Raw genomic sequence first — 13,392 nt, forward strand, 5'->3', positions numbered from 1 at the left:
TTATTGTTGTGGTTTAAATTACTCACCTTTGTACAGGTGAAGAACTACAGAATGTTCCACGATGACAGCATGAGATCGTTCTTCAGACGTCTCACATTCACACCAGATGGGTCATTCCTCCTTGCACCAGGTACACATTTTTCTTCTTTTTTTACATGTGTGTATACTGTGTATGCTTATGTTATGTATGTGAGAGTAGTTATTATAACAAACTTTTTAATATACTTTTTAAGAACGTTATTCAACACATTCACAGTGTGGTTTTTTTGGCCTGGTGTCCATTTACTTGTACATTCCTTGTGTAGTTAATAAGGAATATTTTTATTTATTTACTCGTTTTATTTTTAGCTGGGTGTGTCGAGGCTGGAGAGAATGTCACAAACACAACATACGTATTCTCCAGAAAAAGCTTTAAGAGGTTTGTGTTTTGTTTGATGGCTTTTATTTCCCTTGAAAGCTTAATCTTTATACATGTGTATGTTAAATTGTAAAGCTATGCGTTAAATCACATATACACTGCCGTTCAAATGATTAATGCATGGGGTCAGTAAGTGTTTTTTTTTTGTTTGTTTGTTTGTTTGTTTTTTTAAAGAAATGCAAACTTTTATTCCACAAATATGCATTAAATTGATCTAAATGTACCACGGTTTCCACAATATATTAATCAGCACAACTGTTTTTAACATTGAGCACCAAATCAGCATAATAGAATGATTTCTGAAGGATCATGACACACTGAAGACTGGAGTAATAGCTGCGGAAAACTCAGCTTTGCTATCACAGGATTGAACTGAAATTGTAAATATCCAAATAGAAAATAGTTATTTTAAATTGTAATAATATCTCACAATATTACTGTTTTAATGCGTTTTTACTCAAATAACCACATTCTTGCATAACATTATAAGATTTTTTCAAAAACATTTACAAATCTTAGAGCGGTGGTATAAGCCATAAAATAGTTGGGACTCCTGTATTTTTTGATAAATGAATCTAGTTTTCAACACTCAGCCCAACTGCCGACACAGTCTTGATTTGTGTAATCATGCTTAGTGTTTGACATGTTTGTGAATCAGGCCCATAGCTCATCTGCCCTGTCCATCCAAAGCCACACTGGCTGTGCGCTGCAGCCCAGTGTACTATGAGCTGAGGACAAAAAGAGCTGAAGGTACACACAAAAACCCTTCCCAAACTATTGTTCTACTTATGTCACATGTGTGCAGTGGAAAGACAGTACTGCTCTTTTATGTTCCACAGATGGTTCACTGAAGCCAGTGTCAAACACGTTTAATTTGCCATATCGGCTGGTGTTTGCGGTTGCATCAGAAGACTCAATCTTCTTTTATGACACACAACAGACGCTGCCGTTTGGATACGTGTCTAACTTCCACTATCACACACTGAGTGATCTCAGCTGGTAGGTTTCACAGACTTGTTGGTGTATTGTTTTTACATGACTAGGATTAGTTCACTTCTGAATTAAAATTTCCTCATTTACTCACCCCCATGTCTTTCTTTCTTCAGTCGAAAAGAAATTAAGGTTTTCGAGGAAAACATTCCGGGGTTTTTCCTCTATATAGTGGACTTAAGTGGGGTTCACTGGGTGGAAGGTCCAAATTGCAGCTTCAGTGCAGCTTCAAAGCGTTCTACACGATCCCAGACGAGGAATAAAGGTCTTATCTAGCGAAACGATCGGTCATTTTCTAAAAAAAAGAATACAAATTATTTACTTTTTAACCTCAAATGCTTGTCTTGTGTAGCTCTGCAATGTGCATGTGTACTCTGTGCAGTCCCATTCGAAACAGTTAGGGTAGGTCGAAAAACTCCAGAATGCACAGAGTTCACGCAGAATTAGACAAGACTAGCGTTTGAGGTTAAAAAGTATATAAATTGTAATATTTTTTTTTAGAAAATGACCGATTGTTTCACTAGATAAGACCCTTCTTCCTCATCTGGGATCGTGTAGAATGCTTTGAAGCTGCAATTTGGACCTTCCACCCAGTGAACCCCACTGAAGTCCACTACATAGAGAAAAACCCTGCAATGTTTTCCTCAAAAACCTTAATTTCTTTTCGACTGAAGAAAGAAAGACATGAACATCTTGGATGACATGGGGGTGAGAAAATTGAGGAAATTTTAATTCAGAAGTGAACTAATCCTTTAAATTGTGGTTTGTTCTACATGGTGATAGGAGGAAGATTCTTCTGTCAACAAAATGCGTCCCAATGTTGCATGCCGTTTATGGTAGCCTGAAATGACCAAGTGTATTTGGTCACATACAAATGAGTCTATAAAAATCTTTTTCATGAAACTGTCAATAATAAAATAGTAATTTTATTAAATGTTATATAGTTTTACGTATTTAAATTTTTTATATTATTTTAAAATCTCATTATAATTTTTTTATTAATGCACATTGGCCACAATTAATGGCACCATTTTATTCAATGCTTTGTGCAACCTCCTTATCCTTTTGATAAGATAACAACTCTATAACTACAACTATAATACCTGATGAGTTTGGAGAACACCTGACAAGCGATCAGACCACTTCTCCGTACAGAATCTCTCCAGATCCTTCAGTTTCCCAAGTCCATGTTGATACTCTCTCCTCTTAAGGTTTCTTGCGGTTCATGTCAGGGGACTGAAATGGCCTTGGCAGAACCATAAAGGGGACCTTTTTACGAAGTCTCGATTTGGTTTTTGGGGTGTACTAGAATTGGTTTTCATACTTGATTGTTGAAGTTGAACTGAATATGCTGGAATTTGTTTTTGTATGACAGCAGAGGATTTCTTTTTTTTTCACCACAAATGTCTAATTTGTGGTGATATTGGTGCTGTTTAATTTAATTTATTTAATTTAAAAAAAATGTTTCAGGCTTTGACCCCATCTCCTTTTTTGTGTTTTACTTAAATCATGGCCATTGTTGCTGCTTTATTGGAAAATTCACAATAATTTATATGTAGCCAATGCAACCAAACCCTGTCTTTTCTCGTGAGTCACAAATGCATACAGAAGAGGGTAGCCTGAAACACTTGTGCCTGTTGAGATGGTCTTTATCTGTGATGAAATCCTTGGCAATTGACCACCCAGTCTTATTGTTCAGGTTATAGAAAATGCAGACATCAAGAGTCTAGAATAATTTTGGGAATAACAATTATTGACTAACACATTTGCTGTTATTGACATTGTTCCACAGGTCTCGTGATGGCTCCTTCTTGGCTGTCTCATCCACTGATGGCTACTGTTCCTTCGTGTCATTTGAGGAAGGGGAGCTGGGCACTCCACTGAAGGAGCGACCTCCACTGGAGATGGTGACCCCATCTTCTACTAATGAGAAGAAAGGCAAGAGACCCTCAGCCAATGGCAGGACTGCTTCCCCAATCCCTCGCCAGGCCAACACATCTGCACAGGAAAAGGAGAAAGAGGGATCTGCTGGTCTTGCATACTCCAAGACCCCCAGCGTACCTGTTCCAGAAGAGAAGCGCATACCTCGAGCGCTACAAACCAAACCTCAGCCCAGAAGGATCACACTCAATACCCTGGCGGGCTGGGGCAAACCCAGCACCCCCAAATCACCGGCAACTGCCCCCAACACACCCAAATCTGCTCCCTCCACCCCTGGATCCAGCAGAGGACCCCTAACACCTCTTAAAGCCCCCAGCACTCCTCTTGGACCCCTCAACTCCAAATATACCACAACTCCAAAAGGACCAACTCCTAGGTAGGGCGGCACATCTGTGGTATGATCTGATGTTACATGTTTGTTTGTTTTTTAACAAATGCTAATATTAACTTTGGGTCAGTAAGTTGTTGTTGTTTTTGGTTGTTGTTTAAACAAATGAATACTTCTATTCAGTAAGAACACATGTTTCAAAAGATTTTATTCTATTCTATTCTTTTGAATTTTATGTTCAAAGAATCCTGAAACAATATACCACAGTTTCCACAAAAATATTTAGCATTAAAACTGTTTACCTTTGATAAGACTAAATGTTTCTTAAGCACCAAATCTTCATATCTGAATGATTTCTGAAGAATCATGTGACACTAAAGACTGGAATAATGTATGCTGAAAATTAAGCTCTGATACAACAGGAATAAATTACATTTTCAAATACATTAAAATAGAAAAGAGTAGTTTTCAATTTTAATAATATTTCACAATATTACTGTTTTTTTCCTGCATTTTTTTTATCAAACAAATGCAGCCTTGGTGAGCATAAAAAAAAAAAACTTTTTCAGGCAAACTTTTGAACGTTAGTGTTTGTGACATCAAAATGGTCAGTAATTATGCAACTTTAATATATTGGTTTGACTGTAATGGCACCCCATACATGTATCCCTGAATTTATGTAGATTTAGTGTTACAGACTAATCCATGATCTGAGCAGTAAAAAAATGTGCACTATAGATCAAATATGTCCTTTTCTTTCAGACGAATTTCACTGACTCCAATTGTATCCAAATTCCCCACTCCTTTTGTCACCCCATCTTCCACTGAGAAAGCCAAGCACGGTTAGTAGACCCATTTGTTTCTTTCTTTTAGGTTTTGCTTTTTTATGTAAAGATTTTTTTATATATATATTTTTTTACATTGAGTATTTGCTTAAATACGCATACAATTTGTTTTTTTTTCTTCATTTTAGAAGAGCATTAGTTTTTCCATCTCATTTTGACTTGCCTCGAAGACCTTATTTAACCTTATTTGTGCCTATTTTGCTGTCATTACTTGGGGTGATTTTTGTGTAAGAATCATGTCAATTAATTATATGTTTGTATATTTGTGCACATTGTCTTCCCGGTCATTTATAAATATTTGTTTATTACAGAGAGACCATCTCCCCCCAGTGACCCAGCGTGCAATCCTCCTGAATCCAAGAGGTCCAAGACTGATGTTCCCAATGGTTCTGCCCAGAGCAGTGAGCACAAAATTTACACAAAACCCAGCGTCAAACCCCAGGAGCCATAAACACTGACTGTGGTTCTTTGTCCCTCTTTATTAGCACTCACATCCTCAGAGATTAAGTACACACTTAAACCAGTACCTTAAACACCTGATCCCATGGACATATGGAGTTATGAACTTGCATGTAATGTTTCTAAAACTCATCTTGGCTTTCATTTTCAGTGATTGTCTGTTTTCTATTTGAAGAGGGAAAAAATACATGTAATTATTCTTCAGAACAACCTACTCCATGACTTGAATTCCTTTTTTATCTTTAGGACAGAAATGTTTTACTTTTGTACCATCTGGTTTTTTTAAGTAAAAAAAAATTTGATGTAATGGATTGCAATGTTTTGTAAAGACTTGCTTGAACATTTGTGATTCTTTAAAAAAAAAAAAAAAAAAAAAAGTGTCCTGGACTGGATGGTTTTTGCTGCATTCAGACTGATTGAAACAGTTTTATAGCATATCATGATTGGAAAAAATGCCATCAAAATATTGTAGAAATTAAGTTAATATACAAATTACATTTTATTGTCTTTAACAGATTTTGATATAATTTAAGTTTCATACAAGTTAAATGAACAGGTCAGTTTCTAGAACTGCAAATGGAGCTTTAAAGAAAAATGCAGTAACTTGTTTTACACTTAATTTTTTCTTTCCCTGTTCAGAACCCATTTCAGTATTCTGTGTAATATAAACGGCACTCAATGCATTTAAATCATTTTTTACAAAGTTTGAATTAAGATTGTTCCCCAAGTTGCCATTTATTTCTTTTTTTTATATGGATAAATGGGATGGGGGAGACCATATTAAAAATAGTCAGTATCTTCTGTAGCCACCAGCTGTTTTAAATACTTAAGGGCATCTCATCCTCATGGACTGTAACTGACCTTAATTGCCTGCCACCTGTAAATCTTAAGTGCCTTAAGAACTGTTCCACAGGTGCAATAATTGTTTTCCAGAAAAAATTCTGTAAAGCATATTTGGACTTTACAAATTATTTTTAAAATACAGCATCCTGAAAAAGAGATGTTATTTTTTTCTGATTTTATATACACACTCACACTGATCAGCCACAACACAAAAACCACCTGCCACATAGGTCCCTCTCGTGCTGCCAAAACATCTCTGATGTTTGGCATGGACTCCACAAGATCCCTGAATGTGTCCTATGGTATCAGGCACGAAGACATTAGCAGCAGATCCTTTAAGTTCTGCAAGGTGGAACCTGCGTGAATAATTTGTTGGTCCAGCGCATTCGATGGATGCTCAATTGGATTGAGATCTGGGGAATTTGGAGGCCAAGTCAATACCTTGAACGTTGTCATGTTCGTCAAACCATTCCTGAATAACTTTTGCAGTGTGGCAGGGTGCATTATTCTTCTGAAAGAGGCCATTGCCATCAGAGAACACCATTGCCATGAAGGGGTGCATGTGGTCTGAAAAAATCTTTAGGTAGGTGGTACATGTCAGAGTAACATCCACATGAATGGCAGGACCCAAGGTTTCCGAGCAGAACATTGCCCAGAGCATAACACTGCCTCTGCCGGCCTGCCTTCTTCCCATAGTGCATCCTACTGCTATCTCTTCTCCAGGTAAACGATCTTCTCCAAGGCACACACACCCAGTCATCCACCTGATCTAATAGAAAACTTGATTCATCAGACCAGGCAACCTTCTTCCTTTGCTAAATGCTCTAGTTCTGACACTCACATGCCCATTGTAGGCACTTTCGGCAGTGGACGGGTCATCATGGGCACTTTGACCTGTCTGCAGCTGCACAGCAAAATGTCTTATGCATCACACATACTGTAGCACACAAATAGACAATGGTTCTGTTTTCTTAGAATGACCTGTGTGTGTTTTATCACAGATTTACTGTAGAACAAATAAGTAAAACTACTTTTAAGGCTTTTATCAATGCACTTAATAGACAACTTAATAGATACAGTAAATATAGCACAAGAGTACTGTGAAAGCAGCTATTTCTACAATAGTTGGAAAGTGTTGAGAAAGGAATGTCCCATTATGTGGCCCAATGCCTCTAAAATGAGCCATATTTATGGTATTAATGATAAATACTACTCAGCTAATGTTTCATTGAACAGTGTCATCAAAACGTCTCGGTTACGTATGTAACCTTGGTTCCCTGAATAGGGCACGAGATACTGCGACAGCAGTCACTATGGGAACACCTTCGGTGTGATGAATGTCTGAAGCCCTTATACCATCACGCCAATTCATTGGCCAATAGCGCTTTAACACCGCCCTGCGCATACGTCACGTATGCTCATATCAGCGTGCTACGCGCTATTTAATCAGATTTTACATGACGAAGGAAGCGCTATCAACGGTAGGAACGGCCGGCATCACAGCATCTCGTTCCCTATTCAGGGAACCAAAGTTACATACGTAACCGAGACGTTCCCTTTCATAGGTTCACTTCAATGCTGCGACAGCGGTCGCTTTGGGAACGCTATACCATAACGCCTGACATACCTCAGATAGCTGGAAGACCAGGGAAAGCATCTGCTCAAGCGGATAAGACCCGGGAACAAGGATCCATCCTCACATCCATCCTGCCGCAGCACAAACATCTTCCATCGAAAAGAAGGCCTGAGAAGAAGCCATTGCTCTAGTAGAATGAGCACGCACCCCTAGAGGTGAAGCCAAACCACGTGCCTCATAGGCCAAAGAGATAGCCTCCACTATCTAATGTGACATCCTCTGTTTGGTGACAGCAGATCCTCTACTCTTACCACCAAAACACACAAACAACTGTTCAGATCCACGCCACTGGGCTGTGCGGTCAACATAGATCTTCAGTGCCCTCACTGGACAGAGACTACCTGATCCCACATCAGCAGGAGAGAAAGCCTCTAAAACCACTTGCTGAGAGCGAAACGGAGTCGAAGCGACCTTAGGAACATAATCAGGCCTGGGTCGCAGTAAGACTTTAACCAGCCCCGGGGCAAAATCCATACACAAAGGGCTAATAGAAAGAGCCTGCAGATCCCCTACTCTCTTAAGGGACGATAAAGCCACCAAAATAACCATTTTGAGGGTCAACAGTTTCTCTGGCACAGTCTCCAACAGCTCAAATGGAAGGCCTGTCAGAAAACAATAAGTCCTACGAAGGAACCCGTGCCGGGTGGAAAGGCTTAAGCCGTCTCGAACCCTGCATGAAATGGGAGACCAGAGGGTGACGTCCAACTGAAACACCTCCTATAGGCACGTGTTCAGCAGATATGGCTGCCACATAAACCTTAATAGTGGCAGGGGCCACCCCTTTAGAAAAACGACTCTGAAGAAATTCCAGCACCGAGCCGATAGAGCAATGAACTGGGTCGAGATTGCATTGCCTACACCAAGACGCAAAAAGTCTCCACTTATGAATTAATAAAGTGTCTGTAATCTCAGCCGAGAGACCAGAACACATTAACGCACTCCACTCAGGGGCCACACCCATAACCTCCATAAATCCAGCCGAGGATGCCAAATCATGCCCGTCAGCAGATCGTGCCTGAGGGGAACCTCCCAGGGAGGGCCGGCTAGCAGGCTGACCAGGTCCGAGAACCACGTCTGAGTCGGCCAGAACGGGGCCACCAACAGTATACGTTCCACTCTGAGCAGAACCATTGGGAGCAACCAGATCAGGGGAAAATAATTTAATAATTTATGCATTTAGCAGACACTTTTATCCAAAGCGACTTACAGTGCATTCAGGCTATACATTTTTTACCAGTATGTGTGTTCCCTGGGAATAGAACCCACAACCTTTTTCCTATGGGAAAAGCATAAAGACTGGTCCTGGGCCATTCGTGGGCCAGGGCATCCACTCCCAGAGGGAATAGGGAAAACCAGAGCGGGCAATGCGTAGTCATGCTCAAAGCAAACAAGTCCACTTCCACTCGGCCAAACCTCTGCCATATGAGACTCACCACCTGGGGGTGCAGTCTCCACTCCCCAGCCTCCAGACTCTGTCTTCGAGAGCAAGTCCGCTCCTGAGTTCAGGCGACCTGGGACATGGACTGCTCTGATCGACAGGAACTTGGTCTGAGCCCAAAGAAGAATACACCTCACCAACCTGCACAGGGGGCGAGAACGTAGTCCTCCCTGATGGTTCAGGTACAAAACCACAGCCATGTTGTCCGTCCTGACTAAAACATGATAACCCTGAAGTTGGGGTAAGAACCGTCTGAGTGCCAGAAAGACTGCCAGCAGCTCCAAACGATTTATGTGCCAACCCCGATGCACCTCTGTCCAGACTCCACAAACTGGGCATCCTTGATGGACTGCCCCCAACCAATAAGGGACGCATCCGTCGCAATTGTCTTGCAACAACAGAACGCCCCCAGCCGGACTCCTTTCTGAAGGAAATGGGGTCTCATCCACAGGCTGAGAGCGCAAAAGCCTCTGTGCGTCATCATAATCCTGCGGAGCGGATGACAAAGAGGTCAAATATTTTGTCTCTTGATCCACCACTGAAACGGCCGCATGTGGAGCAGTCCCAACTGAACTACAGGGGATGCTGCCGCCATCAGGCCCAACAGTCTGAAGCATAAATCTACGCGGACTAGACGTCCTGTCCTGAACTGACTCAGACAAGTCTGTAATGACTGCGCACGTGCGAGAGACAGACGTGCTGCGTCCATACATTTCGTGAATGTTCGAGGAGCTAGAGCCAGTCCGAACGGAAGAACGCAATATTGGTAAGCTTTGCCCTCGAAAGCGAACCGGAGTAACTTCCTGTGTCTCTTGACGATCTGGATGTGAAAATATGCATCCTTTAGATCGATAGTTACAAACCAATCCCTGTATTGGACCTGAGACAAAATGGACTTTAACGTCAGCATCTTGAATTTGAATAGTACATAGTAGTACGTAGTAGAGATCTCAGGCAGGCGTCTCGACGTGGTCCAATAGTCTGCCAGGGGCTCTATTCGTTCTATATTTGGATTTAACAGCTGAACTACAGGTGCCAAGACATCTCCTGATTGCAAAAAGCCGCTGGCATCTGCAAAAACAGGTAGCACATGCGGGTCTACCGCGTTTGATGAAGCCGTCACCTGATTTTCCTGCACAGGGCCCCGAAGCACCTGAGTGCTCGGGTGTAACCTCTGTAACAGGAAAACGTCCCAATGCCCGATCGGGCACGCGCACATGACCCTAGAGCTGTCTCTCGAACTCTGAAGGCTGGGAAGCGCAGAGTGTCTGAGGAAGTACTCGTCGTGACGACTCGACCTAAAACCGCCCGAGGCGCAGAATATGGCGGGACAGTTAAGATCTGAGCCAGGAGGCCACAATGAGAGAGGGGAATATGCTTGTGTGGTTCGTCCACACTCTCCAAAGGAGGGCCTGGCCTCCGAAGGCAAGCAAAGGAATCAGGAACTACTACTAGGAGCCTGAGAATGAGAGGCCTTGGCTGTCGAACTCAGGTCTATCTGTTTACACTGGCGTGGGCGAGCCGGTGGGCGAGACCTAGGACCCCAGTCCTTATGAGGGGGTGCCATAGGCGATGGCTTAGCTCGCCTGAGTTCTTTAACAGCCTCCGGGATCAGGCCTTCCCCCTCATCCAGCTCCTTAAGCACATCTGCTTGATAAGCCTGGAGTACACCTATAGAATGAAGCGTGGCCACGGCCTGTCCATCCCAGCACCTACACGGGAATCCTACATGGCTTGGACGGCAACAGGGGGTGTGACTTCCAAGACTGAGCCGAGTTTGGCGAGAGATGTGCCACAAGAGTCTCTTCCATGGCCAGCATCGCCGCGTAGCCATGTTCCGCGTTCCGCCATTTTGGAAACCGTGGTGAAATCAGCAGCAGCGGGATTGGTAATACGCGCCGAAAAAGGTTGTTTCCAGGACCTCGAAACCTTGTGGTGGAGATCTTGGAAGAAAGGGAGAGGCCTACGGGGCTGAGACGGAGTGTAGCTAGACAAAAATCGGCTGTCCAGTTTCGACTGGGATTGATTTTGTGCCGGCTCGCTATCCCACTCTAACCCCAGCTTCTCCACAGCACACAACGTCTAAAAGTTTGCTGTAAGATGGGGAGGTGCGTTTCTCCTGTCCGCTCGGAGGGAGAGAACTGCACGCTTCACCCATCAAATCCTCCGAATCGGAGGCCGCTGTGGACAGCACGTCTTCATCATACGATTCTCAACCGGAAAGAAATCGCATTACGAGCTTCCAGGGTAGGCCGCAAATCATCGTTGACAAAGACAACGGGCTCCACGTAGCGGACTCTTCGAGCGCTTGCACGTGGCCTGGAGAGAGCGAGAGGAAGGGAGAAAACTCCGTTGTCTCACTCTCCATGAGCTCTGGCTCACATGCGTCATACCAAGCGACCGTCTCGTGCGGCGCCTCGGCAACCACAGAAACGGGATAGCGGTGGTTTGACGCAAGGCCTACTCTCTTAGAGAAGGCCGTGAGCCTCGAGCACAATACTTTTAGCCGCAGGCTATCGCAGTGTTGACAGTCAGAAAGGCCGCTTGAGCATGTTGTAGGCCCAAACATTGCACGCACCTGTTATGAGTGTCTCCTGCATTGAACCGGTAACACGGCTCGACACATCTCCTGTAGCTCATCGTGTCCGCTGAAGAGGAGTAAACTGCTCTTTTGAAGGAAAATAGTTGAGAACATGACGAAATAATGCTTTCCTATGGGCGACAGATTATTCGCTTCCTGAAGGAAATGAAATCTGATGAAATACGTGACGTATTCGTGGGGTGGTGCTAAAGTGCTATTGGCCAATGAATTGGCGTGATGGTATAAGGGCTTCAGAAATTCATCACACCAAAGGTGTTCCCATAGCGACTGCTGTCAGCATTGAAGTGAACCTATGAAAGGGAACTGAGAGATGATGTATAGGTAGTGTAGACTAACCGTGCACTCTTATTAAACCTTGGCAGGAATAAATGAGCAACCAAATCATGGAAGATCTACAACAGTACATGGAAACTTCATGTATGGCAGAGCCAATAACAAACTGAGCCCTGTCATGTGGTTGGTTGAGTCATCTTACATCATTATCAACAAACGGAGGAGTGTACATGTAACATAACCATGGCAAAGCACATTAGCAGGCTGGAATGTTCTTCCAGTGGCAGATTTATGTGGCACTTTCATGGCGCCTTACATTGTGGATCTGGTGGAACAATATTTTATTGTTTTCCTTTTATGTTGCCTATGATTAGAAGGACAATAAATGAGTTTGACAACCCAAAGCTGATGATGTTTCAGCATATAACAGCAATGTTCCTGTAAAAATGACAGGTTGTTCTGTAATGACACAGCGTGACTTCATGAAAGCTATTGTTGTTTGGATTATGACTCTTCTTTACCAGTAATCCTGCACTGATTCTTGACAGTCAATTACCATTACAATGCATAAGATGCCGGTTCCTTCTCTTTCAGTATCTCCATTTACTGGTTCATTATTTGTGAGGGTTGCTATTGAACACATAATAGAATGTCAGGTTAGGTTTGTTTTTAAGATATTTCACCACAGTAACTGGGTTTATTTTCTTGTTCTTTGTTAGCTACTCTACATAGAAGAAACCAAAAACAAATTACAAGAGTTTACACTTCACTAAACAACACCATTTCCCAAAAATGCAACATACACTTGCCAATATTTAAGGGAATTAGGAAGTTTCAGCACATCATGCGGGGAAATTAGTTGAATAATGCTATAGAGTTTTGTGTAAGGGAAGGATCAATGACTGCATTGACATGCCTCATTGGACAGTTAAGTTGAATCATGTAAAAGGCAATATGGACCTGTTTCTTTGCTTACCAGTGTCAATTACATATATGCAGCACTGAAGATATTCAAATAACCAGTATAACCATCAGACAAACACAGGCAAAATACAATAATTAAGTCAAGTGTGCTGTTTCCCATGCCTAATACAATAACATAAATATGATATATTGTTTAGTGAAAATTAGGGTTGCATTCATACAATAAAACAATAATGTTTCCTCTAAAATAATTCCTAATTGTGTTGTCTTTATAATAGTTTAATAATTTATTTGAGCATTTTCCTCTTCATACACTTGGCGAAATATACGAAAATGACAATAGATTTGAGCAACCATGCATACATTGCACAATGCATTAATAAATAATAACCTCAACTGTGACATAATCTATATAGACACATCAATCGTGCAGACAACCACGAGAATGTGTATCTTCATATGTATATGAGGGGCTAAAATGAAAACGAGTCGAAGCGAAACAATATTTTAGCACTTTTGTCCTTTTTCATATTGATAAACTTGACACTAAGTAAGGTAACGCTGACGTCAACAACCTATCTTCATGTAGGGAAAAAGTAGGGAAAACAGCAAAGTGAGTGACAGCTTCAAGGGCCAATGGCGTTGTCCGCAGTAGCTGTTCTTTAATCATTCGACCAATAGGCTTCGAGAAAGAG

The 13,392-nt window shown here is 42.1% G+C and overlaps 1 protein-coding gene across 3 annotated transcripts in view; it reads left to right on the top strand.

Moving 5' to 3' along the window:
- The window catches only part of LOC107663888 (chromatin assembly factor 1 subunit B-like), an 8,225-nt gene extending 2,982 nt beyond the window's left edge, over positions 1 to 5,243 (top strand). For all 3 annotated transcript variants that reach the window (XM_016454281.1, XM_016454283.1, XM_016454284.1), the window contains exons 8-14: positions 37 to 130; positions 349 to 418; positions 1,077 to 1,168; positions 1,258 to 1,417; positions 3,201 to 3,725; positions 4,440 to 4,519; positions 4,834 to 5,243. In XM_016454281.1, the coding sequence (XP_016309767.1) occupies positions 37 to 130; positions 349 to 418; positions 1,077 to 1,168; positions 1,258 to 1,417; positions 3,201 to 3,725; positions 4,440 to 4,519; positions 4,834 to 4,973 (1,161 nt within the window). In that variant the 3' untranslated portion in view covers positions 4,974 to 5,243. The remainder of the gene's footprint in view (positions 1 to 36; positions 131 to 348; positions 419 to 1,076; positions 1,169 to 1,257; positions 1,418 to 3,200; positions 3,726 to 4,439; positions 4,520 to 4,833) is intronic.
- The last annotated feature ends 8,149 nt before the right edge of the window (positions 5,244 to 13,392 follow it).

This window comes from Sinocyclocheilus anshuiensis, unplaced genomic scaffold, assembly GCF_001515605.1.
Source record: "Sinocyclocheilus anshuiensis isolate Anshui unplaced genomic scaffold, SAMN03320099.WGS_v1.1 scaffold976, whole genome shotgun sequence".
NCBI lineage: Eukaryota > Metazoa > Chordata > Actinopteri > Cypriniformes > Cyprinidae > Sinocyclocheilus > Sinocyclocheilus anshuiensis.